This window comes from Mytilus californianus, unplaced genomic scaffold, assembly GCF_021869535.1.
Source record: "Mytilus californianus isolate M0D057914Y unplaced genomic scaffold, xbMytCali1.0.p SCAF_7, whole genome shotgun sequence".
Taxonomy (NCBI): domain Eukaryota; kingdom Metazoa; phylum Mollusca; class Bivalvia; order Mytilida; family Mytilidae; genus Mytilus; species Mytilus californianus.
In genome coordinates this window covers 81,866,306-81,886,981 of record NW_026262723.1, presented here as the reverse complement: position 1 = coordinate 81,886,981, position 20,676 = coordinate 81,866,306, and the positions used below count along the sequence as shown (strand labels likewise).

The 20,676-nt window shown below is 33.7% G+C and overlaps 1 protein-coding gene across 1 annotated transcript in view; it reads left to right on the top strand.

Moving 5' to 3' along the window:
• The first annotated feature begins 371 nt into the window (after positions 1-371).
• LOC127710281 (fatty acid synthase-like) overlaps positions 372-20,676 on the top strand; it is a 63,319-nt gene continuing 43,014 nt past the window's right edge. Inside the window, exons 1-11 of the mRNA XM_052216064.1 lie at positions 372-538; positions 2,238-2,438; positions 2,702-2,824; positions 4,278-4,930; positions 6,297-6,530; positions 7,900-8,089; positions 10,979-11,208; positions 12,622-12,923; positions 17,788-18,170; positions 19,259-19,522; positions 19,877-20,050. Of these exons, the coding sequence (XP_052072024.1) occupies positions 421-538; positions 2,238-2,438; positions 2,702-2,824; positions 4,278-4,930; positions 6,297-6,530; positions 7,900-8,089; positions 10,979-11,208; positions 12,622-12,923; positions 17,788-18,170; positions 19,259-19,522; positions 19,877-20,050 (2,872 nt within the window). The 5' untranslated portion in view covers positions 372-420. The remainder of the gene's footprint in view (positions 539-2,237; positions 2,439-2,701; positions 2,825-4,277; positions 4,931-6,296; positions 6,531-7,899; positions 8,090-10,978; positions 11,209-12,621; positions 12,924-17,787; positions 18,171-19,258; positions 19,523-19,876; positions 20,051-20,676) is intronic.

The following is a 20,676-nucleotide window of genomic DNA, read 5'->3' as shown; positions in this document are numbered from 1 at the left end:
TGATGACCAATGGAAAAGAAAGATGTGATATCTTAATTTGAGACCCACAATTTTTTTTTGCTATTCTTCATCTCAAAGTCACAAAGAAGCCATCAGCAAAGAGTAAATTCGCACACATCCATGGAAGTTCAATACAGGTCACTAGCAAAAGTTTGATCAGTTTTCTCTACTACAAGATGTTGATAATACTATATATATCTTTATTGTATTATGTCAAGGATAACTGGTCTTTAAAGATATTATTTAAAATAATTATTTGAAAAGATTTCAATAAATAAAATGTTATTTTCATTTGATGTAGTTTAATGTTACATTGAATATCAATTTATCTTTTGTGTAATGTACTTCCTGTATGTTAAAATAGGAATTTCCCCTGCAACTATCAGAGGATCCAACACAGCAGTATATATAGGATGTGGAATGTCAGAAGCATGGGAAGCTCTGTCTACAGATAATAGTAATGTGACAGGTTATTCTCCACTTGGCTGTACCACCAGTATGTTTGCTAACAGAATATCATTTGCATTCGACCTGAGGGGTAGGTTTAACATAAACTACAAGCATGCATCTGGAAATATTTTTACTTGATTGCTGTCATTTTAAATAATGAAAATAACGTTTTATATTGGTAAATATTGCAATTTGCAAATTTACTTCTATGGGGTTATATCTCTCTTGAGCAGCAGTAGAAAATGCAGTTATGAAAATTTGATCATTCAGATTATAGATTGAAAGTTGATCATTATATTTCTTTAAAATTTACAGTCCTAGCTATGGAACCTTTTTAGCTCACCTGGCCCAAAGGGCCAAGTGAGCTTTTCTCATCACTTGGCGTCTGGCGTCCGTCGTCGTCAGCTTTTTACAAAAATCTTCTCCTCTGAAACCACTGGGCCAAATTAAACCAAACTTGGCCACAATCATCATTAGGGTATCTAGTTTAAAAAATATGTCCGATGACCCCACCAACCAACCAAGATGGCCGACATGGCTAAAAATAGAACATAGGGGTAAAATGTAGATTTTGGCTTATATCTCTGAAACCAAAGCATTTAGAGTAAATCTGACATGGGTAAAACTGATTATCAGGTCAAGATCTATCTGCCCTGAAATTTTCAGACAAATCTGACAACCTGCTGTTGGGTTGCTGCCCCTGAATTGGTAATTTTAAGGAAATTTTGCAGTTTTTGGTTATCTTGAATATTATTATAGATAGAGATAAACTATAAACAGCAATAATGTTCAGCAAAGTAAGATCTACAAATAAGTTGTCATGACCAAAATTGTCAGTCGGCCCCTTTAGGAGTTATTGCCCTTCATAGTCAATTTTTTACAATTTTTCTTAAATTTTTGTAATCTTTTACAAAAATCTTCTTCTCTGAAACTACTGAGACAAATTTAACCATACTTGGCCATAATCATTATTAAGGTATCTAGTTTAAAAATTTGTCTGATGACCCCGCCTTCCAACCATCATGGCCGACTTGGTTAAAAATAGAACATAGGGGTAAAATGCAGTTTTTGGTTTATATCTCTGAAACTAAAACATTTAGAGCAAATCTGACAGGTGGCAAAAATGTTCATCATTTAGATTTATCTGCCCTGAAATTTTCAGACGAATCCGACAACCCGTTGTTGGGTTGCTGCCCCTGAGTTAGTAATTTTACAAAAATTTTGCAGTTTTTTGTTATTATCTTAGATATCATTATAATATCTAATATCTAATACTATTAATTATGATTTTAACCTTATTTTACATGATTTCCAATCAGTAAATACAGGTGAGCGACACAGGCTCTTGAGAGCCTCTAGTTTTGAGACAAAATAGTTTTTACTATAGATCCTTGCCATAGTGTAAGGTATTGTTGTGATTGATCACAGAGCTGGTATCATTAAACAAAGATTTGTTTATTACAGTTCCTAGCTATTGTTTAAGAAATGATTGTAGCTCTGGTTTGTTGGCATTAGACTGAGCTATATCTAGCATTAAATTTGGGAGATTGTAATATATTCTTGTTATTACAGGTCCTAGCTATGGTTTAAGAAATGGTTGTGGCTCTGGTTTACAGGCATTAGACTGAGCTATATCTAGCATTAAATTTGGGAGATTGTAATATATTCTTGTTATTACAGGTCCTAGCTATGGTTTAAGAAATGGTTGTGGCTCTGGTTTTTGGCATTAGACTGAGCTGTATCAAGTATTAAATTTGGGAGATTGTAATATATTCTTGTTATTACAGGTCCTAGCTATGGTTTAAGAAATGGTTGTGGCTCTGGTTTGCTGGCATTAGACAGAGCTGTTTCTAGTTTAAGACTGGGTGACTGTGATACAGCCATTGTTGCAGGATGTAATTTATGTATGAAACCTGCCACCTCTGTTCAGCTAGCAGAAATGAATCTATTGTCTCTGGATGGTCAGTGTAGATGTTTTGATGGCAGGGGTAAGGCTAAATAAAGATAACATTATGTTAATGTATGTTACATTATTATAAAGCTAGGAAACACAGTAATGCAACTATACTTGAAGTAAAAATTAAAAGAAACTTACTAATGAGACCTTTATGCATGATTTCTGTTCAATGTTCGATCATTATGCAGATGTTTTTATTTGTTAAAATAAAATAATGTAAAGAGAAAATTATATAGATTAATAGGAAGAAATTATAATTATGCAACAAAATGAATAAACTTTCATGAATTTCAGGAAATGGCTTTGGAAGGAGTGAAGGAGTTGTTGTGATGTGTTTACAAAAGAAAGCCAAAGCAAAGAGAGTTTACTGTACATTGATTCACTCAAAATCAGCAACATTTACTACTGAAAATAATAGTGAGTATAATGGGAAAATAGAACCAGTTTGAAATGCTACATGCAGAGGTACAAAAACTTGTAGCACAATGATAACTTGTTAATGGAAATTCTCTGAGAACATTTGCCTGAAAGATTTCATGCTTGGTTGGATTGTATGTCATCATGTGCAGCTGACTATACTGTACCTTGTTTTTGACTTGACAATCCTTGTGGGAGTTGTGTGACTCGTACCAATTTTATGTTTCCCGAAAAAAAATTCTTCAGTATATAATGGTCGCCTTGGCTGACTGTCATTCAATCTCTTTTTGTGTCTGATCAAATAGATTTTGAATTATAACTTGAGTTTCCCTTACTTGATTTAAATAAAACTGATGCAGATGAAAGACATAGGGAATGATAAGAGTCAATAGGTCGAAGTTCAAGGTGCCTGGTAAGAAAAATAACTTTCCTTAAATAAATGATTTCTGAATTTACAAAACTGATGCTGTTGAGATTCTCTATAAGGATTTCTCATCTGTTGTGATCAGGTGGCACAAATGGCAGCAATGGTTTCTGAATGTTGCAATGGTAATTTTTATACACCCGTCAATTTTTGTCCGGTGTCCGTCCGTCTGTCCGTCTGTCTGTCTGTCAGTCGTAAACATGTCGCACCGTAACTTGAGAATGACTTATCCAAATTTCATGAAACTTAACATAGTTGTTTCTTATGATGGTCAAATGATCTGTATAGTTTTTGGTGAAAATAAGATTAAAACTTTTTGAGTTACGGGACTTAGTAACTAAAACAGGTGTGTGTTTTTTTTCACATGTCGTGCCGTATCTCAAAAACAATTTATGATTATTGCTTAAAACTTTACACACTTCTTAACTATATTAATCTTAAGATCTGTATACTTTTTGGTGATGATTCAAAATTTTATTTTAGAGATATTGAGTATTTTGTTAAAAAAGGGGGAGGGGTTTTTCACATGTCGCGCAGTATCACAAAAAAAGTTTATGATTATTGCTTAAAACTTTACACACTTCTTAGTTTTATTGACCTTAAGATCTGTATACTTTTTGGTGATGATTCAAAATTTTATTTTTGAGTTATAGAGTATTTTGTTAAAAAAGGGGGAGGGGTTTTTCACATGTCGCGCCGTATCTCAAAAACGATGTATGATTATTGCTTAAAATTTTACGCACTTCTTAGTTATATTAATCTAAAGATCTGTATACTTTTTGGTTTTGATTCAAAATTTTATTTTAGAGATATTGAGTTTTGGGTAAAAAAAAAAGTGTGGTTTTCGCATCAGAAACTATTTATGCTTATTGCATAAAAATTCACACACAAGATGACGGGCGTATCATGCGCTCATGGCGCAGCTGTTTATTATGTTTTTCACTTGAACTTCTTAGCATACTTGTCATACCCTTTTGTCTAGTTTACTGTACATGTATTTTTAATGTTTTCATATTTATTTTATTTAAGATTTTAACTTCCCAAATTTTGAAGAAGAAAGACAGTTTTTACAAGAGACCTACAGAGAAGCTCGTTTAGATCCCTCACACATTTCTTACATGGAGGCCAGCAGTAGCTGTACAAAGATGTCTGACACGATTGAAATGAATGCTATTGCTGATGTGATCTGTAAAAATAAAAGTAAACCATTACTGGTTGGCTCAGTTAAGTCAAACATTGGTCACACAGAAGCCACATCAGGACTGGCTGCTGTTTCAAAAGTGATAATTGCTATGGAAGATGGTGTTATTCCACCAAATCTTCATTACATAATGCCAAATATCCAGAATAGACAGATCAAAGTTGTCAGTGAAAGAACAAGGCTTAATGGTGAATATTGTGCTGTGAACTCTTTTGGACTAGGAGGTGTGAATGTTCATACAATATTGAAATCATATGACAAAGACAAAAAATATCATTTCGCAAATGAAAAGAAAAGACTCTGTATTTACTCCACAAGAACAAAGAAAGGTTTAGAATCAATATTTCATCTGATGAAGTCCCATCATAAAGATTCTTACTTGCATTATCTGTTAAATGAAACCAGTGGACCTTGGAATAAACAGTTGCCTTACAGAGGTTATGTTGTCCTGAATGGTCAGAATCATATACAGGAAATTCAAGTAAGTTAATAAAAAATGGAATCTTGGACAATTGTAGATCAAGATGCCATTGTGGTTTTTTACTCCCAAAAATTGTAGCTGCAAATGTTTTCAATAATTTTTTGTATAAAATGTCTTAGTGTCTGTATTGACAATGATCTTAGCATGCTTAAGATCACTAATGTCTTTTTGTTTTAGCACCTGGTCTTGTGGGAATGAAAAAGTGCATGTGAAATCATTTTATTTTATGTTCTTTAAACATACCTCCTTTATGGCCCAAATGAAAATATTGGGCCTCAGTTGTTAAGTGGTCTAAGTAGTTGAACTACTGTATCACTAGCCTGTCAAGTATGTTGTGAGTTCGAACCCCTCAGGTGGCAGGTGCACTGGACTCCAATCTTAATTGACTAGGATTGTTAGTTTTCTTACTGAAGATCGGCGGTTCTCTCCGGGGACTCCGGCTTCCTCACCAATAAAAACTCACCGCCACGAAATAGCACAATAGTGCTGAAAGTGGCGTTAAACACTTATCAATCAATTGTGGAAATAAAAAGGGCATGTAAAATCATTTTATTTTATGTTCTTCTGTAAACATACATCCTTTATGGCCCTTATTAAAAACCTCACAAAACAACAGGTTTAAAGGGGTTTGCATACATTACTTCAAAATTATTACCTGATATAAAGAAGAAGTATTCACTAAAAATTGTAAAATTAATAGAATTTGATACCAAAAAAATATGCATGATAACAGCAGTATCTCCACAGGATGATTTAGCATGATCATGGCAATGTGATGCTATAGTTTACAGATACAAGACATGTCCAATTCCCTGTTTACCAGGATGCTATACTGTAGATTAATTTATTTTAGTGGATACCAGTTTTTGTGGATTAGAGGATTTTCGTAAATATTTGATTCTGTGTTTTTGCCAAAGTCTTTATACAATCCAATAGAAAATTTGTACTTCATTGAATTTTAAATTTGTGGTTCACCTTTACCCACAAAATCCACAAAAATTGGTTTCCCAAGTCCCCAGTATAAAATTGTTTTGGTTTTCGGTAGAACACTGAACAGGAATTACCAGAAATATTGGACAGTACAATATACCATACCAACCACCAACAGCAGAATCCTGTGAGAAAATAATATGCCAAGATAAACTGCAAAATCCAGATAGCCTGTCTTGGTACAGGGACAAAATGTTGTTGCCCACCTTGTTGGGTTAAACCAGTTGAACATGTGCAGAAATCGTTTTGAAAAAGTATTTTATATCTACCTTCACCTTTAATACATATATTTAGAAGTGTAGAATTTTGAATGATTATGAAATGAAATGTTTTGCATGAATGATATATACTGTAATATCTGATTTATAATTTACAGAAAATAGAAATAGAGAACCAGCGTCCATTATGGTTCATTTTCTCTGGCATGGGCACACAGTGGCCTAAGATGGGAAGACAGATGATGCAAATAAATATGTTTAGAACCTCCATAATGAAATGTGACCGTGCCCTCCGACCACATGGTATCAGCTTGTATGATATGATTATGGAAGGAGATGTCAATGTATTTGATTCAGTCACCAATTCTTTTATAGCCATCGCTGCTATACAGGTTCGTACGGTTGCCTATAATTGCTTACATCCACTTCATTTGAACTTTGATGGATAGTTTTCTCATTGGCAATCATATCACATCTCCTTATGTTTATGCCCCCACAGTATCGGAGGGGGCATTAAGTTTTACCCTTGTCCGTCCGTACGTCCAAAAGTTGGTTTCCGTTCTCTAACTTAATTTACCTCAACCAAATTTTATGAAACTTATACACAATGCTTAATACCACAAAATACAGATCAAGTTTGAATTTTGGTGGCGTCACTTTAACCGTTCTAGTGTTATGCCCCTTTACAAATGGAAAAATTGCTGAATTTTTCGTTTCCGTTCTCTAACTTAAGTTAGCCTCAACCAATGTTATGAAACTTATACACAATGCTTATTACCACAAAATACAGATCAAGTTTAAATTTTGGTGGTGTCACTTTTACCGTTCTTCAGTTATGTCCCTTTATAACTTTATATGATATGCAAGCGGAGGCATCATCTGTGTCCCATGGACAAATTCCCCTTTAATTATATTGTGTTCACTCTTTACAAGCTTTAAGGTTGAGTCTTGTGATGATGATGGATAGATATTTAATGTCCAGTGGAAAATAATACGTACATACCAGGACAAGAACATGTTAATATATGAACATGAACCTTACTTTGTCTAGACTGAGATGCTAATGTTGATTTTTAACCTGCTAGTTCACCAGGTAACATTGGCAGTAAAACATGTCACCTTACCTGAACACATTGTTCTGACTCAAAACAAATCTTTACTCTTACTCCTAAATGCAGCTTGCTTAGGGCAGAAGCAGGAAATGCAAATTTAGAAGTCTTTGACTTGACTTGGCCAGGATACATTTAGAATGTAATTTTATCCATATTAAATAGGTTCAGTTAAAATATAGTTCACTGAAACACTAGCCCCTATCCACAATGGATTGCTTCAATCAGAAAACATGTTTTATACTATTATGATATTTTTTTCTGAGATGTATTCAGTAAAACCCATGCATTATACCTGCTCCAAAGGAAGGAGGTATACTGCTTTACATTTGTCTAGGTGTAACACATTTCTATTGCATTTTTCTTAACACCAACAAATATTAGAGAGTTCCAAATAAATGACACCAAACTTCATCTGGTTATGCCTTATTTTCAGTTCCTTTGATGTTTGCTTCCTGTTTGCCAAAAACTTACACCTTTGTCATATATGAACTTTTCATCACATTTTCATAGCAATTTCAAGTCATAGCATGTTGATGTATGGAACCAAAATAAAAGATTGATATATTCTCTTAACTGTCTTCAAAATAAAGTGAACAACATTGAGGTAGTAAAATTAATAAGTAATAATTCGCAGGACATCTTGTTTTAGGTAGCATTGGTTGATATGTTGTTTAGTATGAATATAAAACCTGATGGTCTTGTTGGACACTCAGTTGGAGAGCTTGGCTGCGGATATGCTGATGGATGTCAGACAGCAGAAGAAACAGTTCTGGCAGCTTACTGGAGAGGTTATTGTATAGCCGAGGCTAATCTACCACCAGGAGGCATGGCAGCTGTAGGTAAGAGTCAAATAGTGGAGTAGGCAATAACATGTCATATTACTGAGGTTTGGAGTAGGCAATAACATGTCATATTACTGAGGTTTGAACTATAGTTTCTTTTGCTGAACCTAATGCACCCTTGAAAATCATTTGTTCTCAAAGAAAGTGAATAGTACACTGAGTATCTCTTATTTCGATGTTCTGTAACTTTTGTGAGCCTGCAAATATTTTTTTTTCTTTGCCATTTAAGGAAATGAAACATTGTTTCACCCTGAATTCTTGATTTTCTAACTTTCTTTGTGTATTTATATGAGAGGAGAGGTGTGTTTAACAAAATAGCTGCAATTTGTTGGTTTAAAGTAAATATGATGTGTGTGCATCACCATAAATGGATGTGGCCAACAGATGACTTTGACCTTGTTCAAAACACAATCATTTTAACATTCAGGCATGTCTGTAATATTTTGTCCAAATTTGTAATATTTTCAATTGTATGACAATATCCTAGATAAATTATAAATATTTCAAATAAGGAAGTCTTGAGAAGATCATTGTTCTTGTTTTTATACGCCCGTTTTACCGTTGTCAGTCCATCCGTCTGTCTGTCGTCAACATGTCTGACAATAACTCAAAAATGCTTTAACCAATTTGCATTAGACTTTGGTGAATTGTTTATATCTATTGACATGAGCTCCCTTTCGTTTTTATAAATTTTAGATTTTACGTTTCCGAGTTATGGTGTTCAGTGTTCTCCCCAGGATTTTTTTAAGGCGCAAAATTCAAGGGCGCGTAACTCTTTTTTTAGAGTGAACGTTTGTGATCTGAAGCAATAAGTCATAAATCATGACATGCAATATGAATTATAATGCTTTGTGTTGTGTGTTTAATAATGCAGAGTATTAATGAATTACAAGAATATATATGTGAAATAAATTGATTTTAAACACAAAAGTTATTTATATTCAGTCAATTAAAGAAGTCAAAATATAAATATTCATCTCTACTCTCTGCTCCTTCTAGGGATATTGTTTCAAGATAGTGTTATTTTGTTGGACAGTCTGTTCCTCAACTTTGTCTTTATCCTCTTCAGGGTTAAAAATTAAACCCCCACTCACAATAACTTTTGCTTATACCCCCTTTAACATTTCTAAGCCATGAAAACTCAGTCAGCCACTTGTCATTGAAACCAGAAACATGATGTTTGCTTTTATCAATTGCTAAAACTTGAGCTTGGTTAGGATTAGGAGAAGCAATGAAATCTGCTTATACTGACAGTGTAGACGGAGGTGTATTCCCCTTTTCATTAGAAGTCATTGGTCTGAAAAAAACTTCTACTTCCATCATCTACCTTTTGCTTATAATTCACTCCTTTGTTATTTGCAGAGAACATGTTCATTCAGAATTAATAAAATCGAATAGGGTTAAGATATTTGGTATACAACTTTTTAAAACAATTTTTTTTTATAAATGAACAGCTGACCAGTTTCTGTAGTTTCACATTACGCTTCCATGTGTATTATTGTTTAATCCTATCTTTGGCAGATAGATATAAACGAAACTTTACAAATTCGTTAAAGTTAAAACCATTGAAATTATTTACCAGTGACATTATACAGAAGCTGCGGCGATTCTGTACCCGTGTTGATTGTCACATATTTCCCGACGCACGGATTCACGATCGGTGTTCAATGATCATTTTATTTCTAAAAATATGACAGTTTCAGACGAATTTACCTTGCAAGCAACATTTTTTCACTTTCTATTAAAGTAAATCACTCCTCGCTATCTTTAATTAAATTTTATTTTATTTTTTTCAACTACTAATACTTTCATTCATAATTTTCATCTTAAATATCTTTAGCAATGTGTATTCAAATTTATCATGTGTATTCAACACGTTCATTGGTCGTGTTTAAATAGATTCTTCTTCTCGACAAATGAATAAATTCGTTATATAAATGGTCAAGTGATCACACACACGATGCGTAAATACAATGTATTTGCGATCTATTTCTTCAATTTCTGCACTGAAGTTTTTAAAATTTTTAATTTTCTTCAAAAAATATCTATCTTCTTGATGATCATTTACGCTTTTACCTGATAACATAGTCCGATAAGGCTGAGATAAGCGTGGCTCAGGTAAAACTAATTATCAGTTATTGTGACCCATCAGCGGTGATCAGTAACTTGACAATTTTAACCAACATTTATAATGAAAATGTGAAAATTAACACGCTGCGGGATCAAGTATTAAGGGACAGCGGCCAATTAAGACGCTGCGGGATCTACAAAAATATTATGAAGGCGCTGCGGCACCGCAGCGTCATATCGGCCTGGGGAGAACACTGGGGTTTTAATCATTAAAAAGGGGGGATTTTCCAGTTTTCGGACAATAACTCAAAAATGCTGTCAGCAGTTTTCATGAAACTTTGATGAATTGTTTATATCTATTGACTTAAGCTCCCTTTCGTTTTTCAAAAATTTCTGATATGACAATGAGAAGTTATTGAACTTTATTCCTTGAAAAAGCAACGGGCATATCATGTGCTCATGGTGCAGCTGTTTATTGAACCTTGCTCTCAAGGTCAAGTTATTGATGTGTTTTGCAAGTAAACTTATGATGATCGATCCCAAGGCTAAACTTTATTTTTAATTTCTATCATGTACGAGTAGTACAATTAGAATAAATATTTGCAGATGCATTTACAAAAATCAGTCATGTTATAGAAAATACTGACACTTTATTTGATCAATCATAATATTTCAAGTTAAGTTTCAATGTTAGAGTACACTTCATGACAAATGTAGAAAGCTTTGTTGAACATGCTATTGTGGAAGATCTGACTTGCCAAAAAAGAAGATAAAATCCCTGCTGAAAAAATTTTATAAGGACATTTTGCATTATAGGTATGACATGGGAAGAGGCAAAAAAGAAGTGCCCAGAAGGTGTTATACCTGCATGTCATAATGCTAAAGGTACAGTTACAATATCTGGTCCACTAGAAAAAGTTTCAAACTTTGTAAAGGAATTGAAGGAGCAACAGATTTTTGCTAAAGAAGTCAACAGTGCTGGAGTGGCTTTCCATTCTAGTATTATGCATAAGGTAGCACCAAGGTTGAAAGAGGAAATGTCAAAGGTAAGGCTGACCATTTAAAATATCTTGAAATAAGATACATTATATTACAGTCAAACCTGTATGAAGCAGTCAATCTTGGGAAGTATTAAAAATGACCGCTCAAGAGAGGAGGTTATGACATCGCCTGTGGTAGGGATCGGGCAAATTATTTTAGTGTTTTCAATTGGTAGAGTTGTCTTTCTTGCGGCAGTGAAATAAAAAATTGTAAATGTAACCGTCTGATGTAAAAATTGTCTGTGTGTTTTTTCTTCAATCTTCCATCTGAATGTAATAAATCAATGTGTTTACGGTACCCTTGTAGCCTCTCTATTTGAATGATATCAGTTGAAAGAATTATTGAGAAGATTCTGTTTCTGATTTTGATTTTGATTTTGATTGTTGACTGCTTGTAAATAAAGTACTATGATTTAACCTTTCCTTTGAGTACAAAGAGAAAATTAAAACAGGGTCAAAATCTCCAAATGTTGCGTAATCAGAAGTTCAATACACTCCGACTTTTACACCTTCAATAATAAATATTTGTTCACAGCGTAGTAAAAAATAGTGGCGGAAAATTTTCATTCATAGAATTTTTTAAACACTGGATTTTTTCCCTCTTCAACGCTAGGATGGGAGGAGACCCCTCAAAACAGGACTATTGTACTTTAGGTGTAATATCACCAAATCGTAGTACGTCACATCCGGTTGAACCCGTTGCATTGAATTTGACAGTTGTAGGAAATTAATCCTACATTTCATTGCAGTAAAAAATTTCTGAGTCATAAACATACATCTTGGGTGTTTCAAAGCAAAATTATTTTTTTATTTGGTGTTTCTATAGAATATTTTGGAAACTTGAGGTTACATGGTTACTAAAGCTTGTACACAGGAAAAAAAGGGGTGAAAATTTGATTGGTTAACTTCAAGTGATGGTTATTTTCTTATATGCAATGAAATGTTATGTTAAACTTTGTCTATAGTACTGGACAGGATAAAACTTTACTCATGCCAAGTATTTCTTTATTTGAAACAAAGATAAAATTCTGCACAATTTTTTGAAAAGTGCAAATTTAACAGACTGATGGGGGAAAATCAATGGTGGTATTACACCTGTTACATCGAGAGGTTCACATGTATTTCTAAGTTATGGTTTAAGGTAGTTTGTGGTCACATCAACTTGAAACTTCGTACACATGATCATAATGAAGTGGACTTGTATATGCCAAATTAAGAGTTTCCACCCAGATTTCATAGTTCACTGAGCATAGAGTGTGATCATGTGAAATGGACATTGTGTCCTATTAATATATGTTTGTATTACAAGTATGTTACATATTCAAAAAGTATACCATTGTATAGTTTCATTTACAAATACTCCAAAGTAGAATTTTAGAACATATTTAAAAAGTTACTTCTATATATTTCTTTCTAAAGGTTTTAAAACCAAAACCAAGAACAAGCAAATGGATCAGTTCATCAATCCCAGAAGCAAAATGGAACACTGACCTTGCTAAAATGTCATCAGCAGATTATCTTGTAAACAACTTGGTCAGTCCAGTGCTTTTTCAGGAAGCTTTAAAACATATTCCATCAAATGCTATAGTTATGGAGATTGCACCACATGGTCTGTTACAGGCTGTTTTAAAGAGATCATTAGATTCTTCTTGTTCAATGGCTAGTCTAATGAAGAGGGAGCATCCATGTAATCCAGACTTCTTCTTCTCAAATTTGGGAAAGTAAGTTTTAAATGAAGAATTATCAGTACAAATGCATTATATGGTATTAAAAAGTTAATAAGTTGAATATATGGCCTGCAAGTGGATGGTGTAAATGAATTGGTCTTTAAGGTCAAGTTGCAAATATTACATGCCTGATTGTAAGGTGAAAATGTCCATATGGTAAAAGAGGGACAGTCATAGATCATAGATCGAAAACAAACTGACAACGCCATGGCCAAAAATAAAAAGACAAACAGACAAATAATAGTACAGATGACACAACATAGAAAACTAAAGACTAAGCAACACGAGCCCCACCAAAAACTGGGGGTGATCTCAGGTGCTCCGGAAGGGTAAGCAGATCCTGCCCCACATGTGGCACCCATCGTGTTGCTTATGTTATTACAAATCCGGTAAATAGTCTAATTCGGTAGGTCACATTCGTGAAAAGGGAAGGGTATTGTAGTTACGACATAAGGAACATATCCGATATCATCTGTGAAACGGTTATTCCATAACAGTCAACCAACTCTTGTTAGCGTCCATAAAATTTACGAAGGAATGATTTCAACTTCACCATTTGAAACTCTTGGTTTAATAGCTTCCTTGTGAGCAGCAATTTTCTATCAAGGAAATCATGATAGGAAATACAAGCCCGGGAATATCGTATCAATTGGGAGATATATACTCTGTATGCAGGCGCTGCTGGAATGTTGCTACATAGAAATGGAAAGTGTAAATCAAGATATGAGGTAGACTTAACTGTATCTGTAGTATCCTTTATCTCTAGTTCAATGGGATAGATTCGTTCAACATAGTCACCAAATTTTATATTATTTAGTGAGAGAACATCATCTATATAGCGGAACGTAAAGTTAAAGGATATTGCCAACTTTTTATCTTTCTTCCTAAGAAGTTCCTGTATGAAGTCAACCTCATAATAATAAAAAAAACAAGTCGGCAAGAGGAGGGGCACAATTGGTTCCCATTGGAATTCCGACAGTCTGTTGAAAAACGCGTCCTCCAAACGTAACAAATATGTTGTCAATCAAGAAATCAAGCATCTTGATAATGTCAGTTTCAGAGAATTTTTGTTTAAATCAGAGTGATTCTTTACAAAGTAGGATTTATCCCTCTCCAAGACAAGATACTTGTATATACATTCGCCATTCTTTTTAATGAAACAAAGTAATACCAACTCTTTCAATTTGTCTTTTAGTTTGGAATGGGGAATACTTGTGTAAAGTGTAGAAAAGTCAAATGTTTTAATACTATTGCAAGATGAGAGAGTCTTAGATTGTATGTACTCTAAAAGATCTTTGGAATTTTTTAGTATCCACATCTGATTCAGGCCACCTCTAGAATAGGCAGTTTCACAATAACTTTGGAGCCTGGCTTTGATTGCTGATAAAATAGATGTTAATAATTTAGAAAGAGGTTTCGTGGAGCACTTGGAAGACCCAGCAATATACCGTTGTTTGTAAGGACACTTATGTAGTTTAGGTATCCAATACAGTGATGGAAGATCCAGTTCTTCATCTTTGGTTGAAATTCCAAAGGAACATAGAACAGACCTATGATTATCCAGGATTTCCTCTTTGGTAAGTGTCGTGAGGGTATATGTTGAGTTTCCAAGTGAATTGTCAATACCTTATTCATTTATCAAGCAGTTTATGTAATAATATTTACACACAAAAACGATGTTGTTTGGGGCTTTATCTGCGGGGACAACATATTTGTCATGGAGGTAGGACAAGTGTTTTGCAACATTTGGTTCTTTAAAAATTGACGTAGCGTGGGTATTGATAGACCCATTTAGTTTCTTAATTCGGATTCGTATCAACGACCTCACAGCCTTAATCCATTCGGAAAGAGTATCTACGTCTTCTTTCTCGCGTTTAGCCTATTGCCTGGCATAATCCTCGACTGAATCCATCAGTATTTTGAAGTTGTATTTCCAATTGATGGATTTAGGCTCACGATATTTCGGACCTTTGGATAACAAATTTCGCAGGGAAGTGTTATTGACAATGTTGAGGTCTCCGGTAATAACGTGGCCAGCCGGATTATATGTGAATTGGGAACTAGCACAGGTGCAATCAGGAGGTTTAGACTTGAAGTCGTCAATGTTGAGATCCTGCAAAACGTGTTTGTAATTGAAAATTTTAGTTGCAATTGGTTTGGTATAGATATAAGAAATTATTGGTACAGACTGATCTTTAAAATAAGGAGGTATTTTCGACTGAACTAATTTATGATGAAGGATATTGCCTAAGTTGACGCCATCGAGACCTATGTTGGCAAAGGAAAGTTTAAGAAAAGATCTTTTCTCTTTTTCATCTTTTCCAATGCGAACTGGTTTGAAAAGTCTGTGACTTGCAATATGCGAAATGATAGCTGTAAGTTTGTATTGGTTTGAATGAGGGTTTGTAACAGTGGTTTCCAAACATAAATTGAACAGAGAATGAAGTTTTGAAAGGGGTAATGAATAAAGTTTTGTGCGAATGTGATGAATACCTAACGGCTTTTGTATAAATGGCAGCAAGTCATTAATAGAGACATCATGCAAAGAATTTGATGTATGATGACCATGACCATGACTGCGTCTTCGTCAAGGAGTAGAGTTGAAAATATTCATCACATTCACTGAGCTACAGGAAGGACTAGATAGAAAACTAGGTAAGGTTCATGTGACCTTGACTTTATTGTGATGGATCATTAACAATTCTAAGTTTATGGGATACTAGCAGTAAATTTTTCATCTTGAAGACTCAGCATGAAATACAATATTGACCACTAAAGCAGGCCAAACATTTCAGTGTTCACACACTTGGTTTTTTAATCTGTGCTTAGATCATTTATTATTATACATATAAGAAATAATTCTGCTGTATAGATCATAAGGAAAATTTCTTTAGATTTCGGGATAGACACAATCCTGTATACCTTTGTGGTGATACAGGTTTTTGTTCAGGCTGCAAAATTTATTTTTTGAAAGCGAGTCATAGCCATCCTAGAATCCAGCGCTGGTGGTTAAAGGTTTTTTTAGACATCAATAACTTTGTCAAGCCTACATGGAATTTTATGAAATTGGGACAGAATCTTGTTTATGACCAAAATACAGTATCCAGATCAAAATTTTGAAAATATTTATTTTCATTTTTCCCTATTTACAATAGATGGACTTAGGCCGTGATCACATTGAGCTAAACTCGGTGTGGTGTAAGTGTACTCAACAATTAAACTAAACTTTTTTACGTTCCCATTGATAAAAGTCAGTGTTTACATGTAGTTTAAAACAGGTTTTGACTACATGCAGTCGATAGTCAATGTAGACCTTGAGTGGGTTAAGTGTACACAAAACTAGATATTATAAACGTGGATTTTATTATGAATATTTAAGGAAGTTACATACATTGAATCATAAATATTATAAGATAAGTTATTTACCTATTTATTGACAAATACTCATATTGCTGATAGAATATTCATTTTACACCGGTTTTTGGCTTGCTTGCGATGAAAGTCGCGGAAAGCGAGACATAGGGATTGCTTTTCTGGTGACGGCGGTGGCGTCAACAATTGTTAAGTTTTCTGATAGGAACTACTTGTGATAGATCATTGATATTTAATATAAAGTTGCATTACTATCAGTACATATCAGTTTGACGACTATTCATATTTGTGGGGCAAGCCAATTTTTTATTACATTAATAAGAAAAATATTTTTTTTCAATAGCATACAGGAACATTTTTAAAACTCCATGTTGAAACCCCCGGCCCTTCAGCTTTAATGGAATCAAACCAATTTTCTCACTTCCCTCCTGAAACTATTTAAACAACTTATCCAACATCATTTTTAAAGTTAACATTCAGATTTAGTCTTGAGATTAAAGTTTTTCAGTCATCAATAACTTTGTCAAACCTTCATGGAAATTTATGAAATTTTGACAGAAGCTTGTTTATGACCAAATACAATATCCAGAGCAAAATTTTGAAAATATTTATTTTCATTTTTGTTTAATTTACTAATAAATGGACTTAGTTTGTTTTTACAATTAACAAGTAGATACAGTCTGGGGTTAAAGTTTGTTACACATCAATTACTTTGTCAAACCTTCATAGAGTTTTATGAAACTTTGGCAGAAGCTGCTTAATGATTAAGAGATAATGTCTGAACGTATCTTTGAAAATATATTTTTTCATTATTAGTATTTTTCTGATTGATGGACTTTGTTTTTTACAATTAACATTTACAGACAGTCTGGGATTAAACTTTTTTGACATGATAAGTTTGTAACCTTCATGAATTGTCTTGAAACATGGACAGAAGCTTATCTTCAAGACCAAAAAATAGCATCTAAAGAAAAAGTTTGAATTTTTTTTAAAATTCTGTATTGTACTGATAAATGGACTCACTTTTTAAGTAAACATTACACTTTTACACTGACAGCAGCAATCGCTGGCGAGACACAGGGTTCCGCTGAACCCTTTACAAATTTTTATTGCAGTTTTACTACATTTTCTTATTCTGAATCAACAGAAACGAATGCTTATTGGACGGCAGCAATAAAGATTTTATTTTGCCTTCTAAGTATTTTCTATAAAATCTGGGAAATAATTTTTCTACCATCATTTTCAAGAAAATAGTACTAAGTGATTCATTCTAGAGCACTGATATTGTACAGCAATTCATTGTACAATTACAGTGACCTAAATATGACCATCATAACTGATCATTATAATACATGCATAGTCTTCTGAAATAAAATAATATTACATGGCTGATAAGGTGAGCCTCCAGAAATCCTTTCACATAGGAGTGGTCATTATAATTATTATCATTATATTAATTGTTAATTGACCTTATTGTCATTCATAGATGCTACATCCAGGGAGTAGATTTCAATCCACTTGGAATTTTCCCTCCAATTGAACATCCTGTGCCAAGGGGAACCCCAATGATAGCTCCTGCAATCAAATGGGATCATGCAAAGTCTTGGCATGTTCCAGAAAATGCCCAGTTCCTCAGTGGAAGTTCAGACAGACAGGCTGAGTCAAGGTTTGAAATTGATGCTTCAAAGAATACTAAAGATAAATTTTTGGTTGGTCACAAGATTGATGGGCGTGTCCTGTTCCCTGCTGCTGGTTACATTGTCCTAGCATGGAAGGCATTGGCAAAATTTCATGGGAAGATCTTCAACCGCATGCCAGTCGTATTAGAAAACATTAAAATACACAGAGCTACATTGATACCTTCTAAAGGTTTGTGGAACATAATACATTAAAAGAAGCTTGAAATTATGTAAATGCACCAACAGAAAATGTTTTATCTTAAAATTTTACATGTATCAGTCAAGGTAATAGTATAAATATTTAGTAAACACTTTCATTGTACACACTAAAATTGGTATCTTTTAATAAATTTCATTATAATACATCAGGCAGAGATTCACCAATAAACATTTTCTTTTGGATTAAAAGGCAATGTAACTTTTGTGTTTGTAGTGTGTAGTGGTTGAACCACTAATGGTATTACGTCGATGATATTTGGTATGTAGTTGTTTCAGTATTGGCACATCTCATTTCCATTCAGGGTCTGTTGAATTTGAAACTTTTGCTTAGTTGAAATGTTATAAAGTTTCTTAGTTTAAATGTTAGAAAGTTTTTGATTAGTTTGATTTAAGGGGATTTGGTAAGTCATGATATTTGGTGTGTTGTGTCAGCATTTGAGGGGATTTGGTAAGTCATGATATTTGGTGTGTTGTGTCAGCATTTGAGGGGATTTGGTAAGTCATGATATTTGGTGTGTTATATCAGCATTTGAAGGGATTTGGTAAGTCATGATATTTGGTGTGTTTTATCAGCATTTGAGGGGATTTGGTAAGTCATGATATTTGGTGTGTTGTATCAGCATTTGAGGGGATTTGGTAAGTCATGATATTTGGTGTGTTGTATCAGCATTTGCACATCTCGTTTCAATGGAGATTATTTGGCCAGCCCTTTTCAATCATAGTTCATTAACTTCAGAAATTTTATATAGTTGTATGCTAAAAGTTGGTGATGAGGTCAGGTTGAGGGGAACCACTTGTGATAAGTCAATAATATTTGGTATGCAGTTGTATTATTATTGGCATATTTTATTTCAATGGAGGTTATTTGTCCCTGAACCTTTCTTCATGGTTCATTGACTTCATGTTATGCTTAGTTAACATGTTAAAGTATTGCCATTTTACTATCAACATTTATATCTTCTTTTAAAATTACATACAGGCGAGATCTAACTCTGGCAGTATTCACTAAGTATACATTTAGAATGCTTACAAACTGTTGTTCATGTTTATAATTATCAGGTAGTTTGAACTTTGAAGTCAACTTGATACCAGATTTAAGAGAGTTTGAGATTTGTGAAGGAGATGGACTGGTTGCTAGTGGAACTATCTATTCTCCTTCTGAACCTATATGTAGTTACAGCAGGGATGGAGTTATGCCTCCCACAAGCCCTCGTAAAAAGAAGGAGATAGAAATATTGCCATCAGACATCTATAAAGAATTGAGGCTGAGAGGTTATGAATATGAAGGAGATTTTAGAGGCATTTTCAAAGCTGTAAACAGGGGTAACAAAGATAGTTGCATTATATGTTCTTTAACAAATGATGGAAAACAGATTGTGTGTATGATTAGTTTTTGGGTTTTTTTTTAGGGGGGGGGGTATTTTTTATCATAAAAGTTTATTTAAAAAATATATCTATTTCTGAGAATTTTATATTTATAGCACTGTACAATAGCTAAAATTTATCAGAATATGATTTGAAAAGAAGCTGTACATTGATTATATTCATCCATTTCCTTGAACTACCAGCTAAAATTAACAATGTTATGAACAAAGCATTTCTTATTGAAACATTTAACTTTGCAGTTTTTTTGACCAGTTGAATCCCATGTAAGACATATTTTAATTCTGTTACTAGGAAATATTGGTGATTTATTGTGGAGTAATAATTGGATAACCTTCCTGGACACTATGATGCAAATGAACCTGTTGACAAGACCAGGATCTGACCTTATCCTGCCCACTGGAATCAAATCAATGAAAATAGATCCAGAAACCCATGTGTCTTCTATGAAATGGAATGATCCATTGAGTAAGTACATACACATATTAGGTTAGTGGAGTATATTATCAGTGGTAATCCATTGAGTAAGTACATACAAGTATTAGGATTGAGGAAGTACATACACAGATTAGGTTAGTGGAGTATATTATCAGTGGTAATCCATTGAGTAAGTACATACAAGTATTAGGATTGAGGAAGTACATACACAGATTAGGTTAGTGGAGTATATTGTCAGTGGTAATCCATTGAGTAAGTACATACAAGTATTAGGTTAGTGGAGTATATTGTCAGTGGTGATCCATTGAGTAAGTACATACATGTATTAAGTTAGTGGAGTATATTGTCAGTGGTGATCCATTGAGTAAGTACATACACATATTAAGTTAGTGGAGTAAATTGTCAGTGGTAATCCATTAAGTACATACACGGATTAGGTTAGTGGAGTATATTGTCAGTAGTAATCCATTGAGTAAGTAAATACAAGTATTAGGTTAGTGAAGTATATTGTCAGTGGTGATCGATTGAGTAAGTACATACACATATTAAGTTAATGGAGCATATTGTCAGTGGTGATCCATCGAGTAAGTACATACACATATTAAGTTAGTGGAGTATATTGTCAGTGGTAATCCATTGAGTAAGTACATGCATGT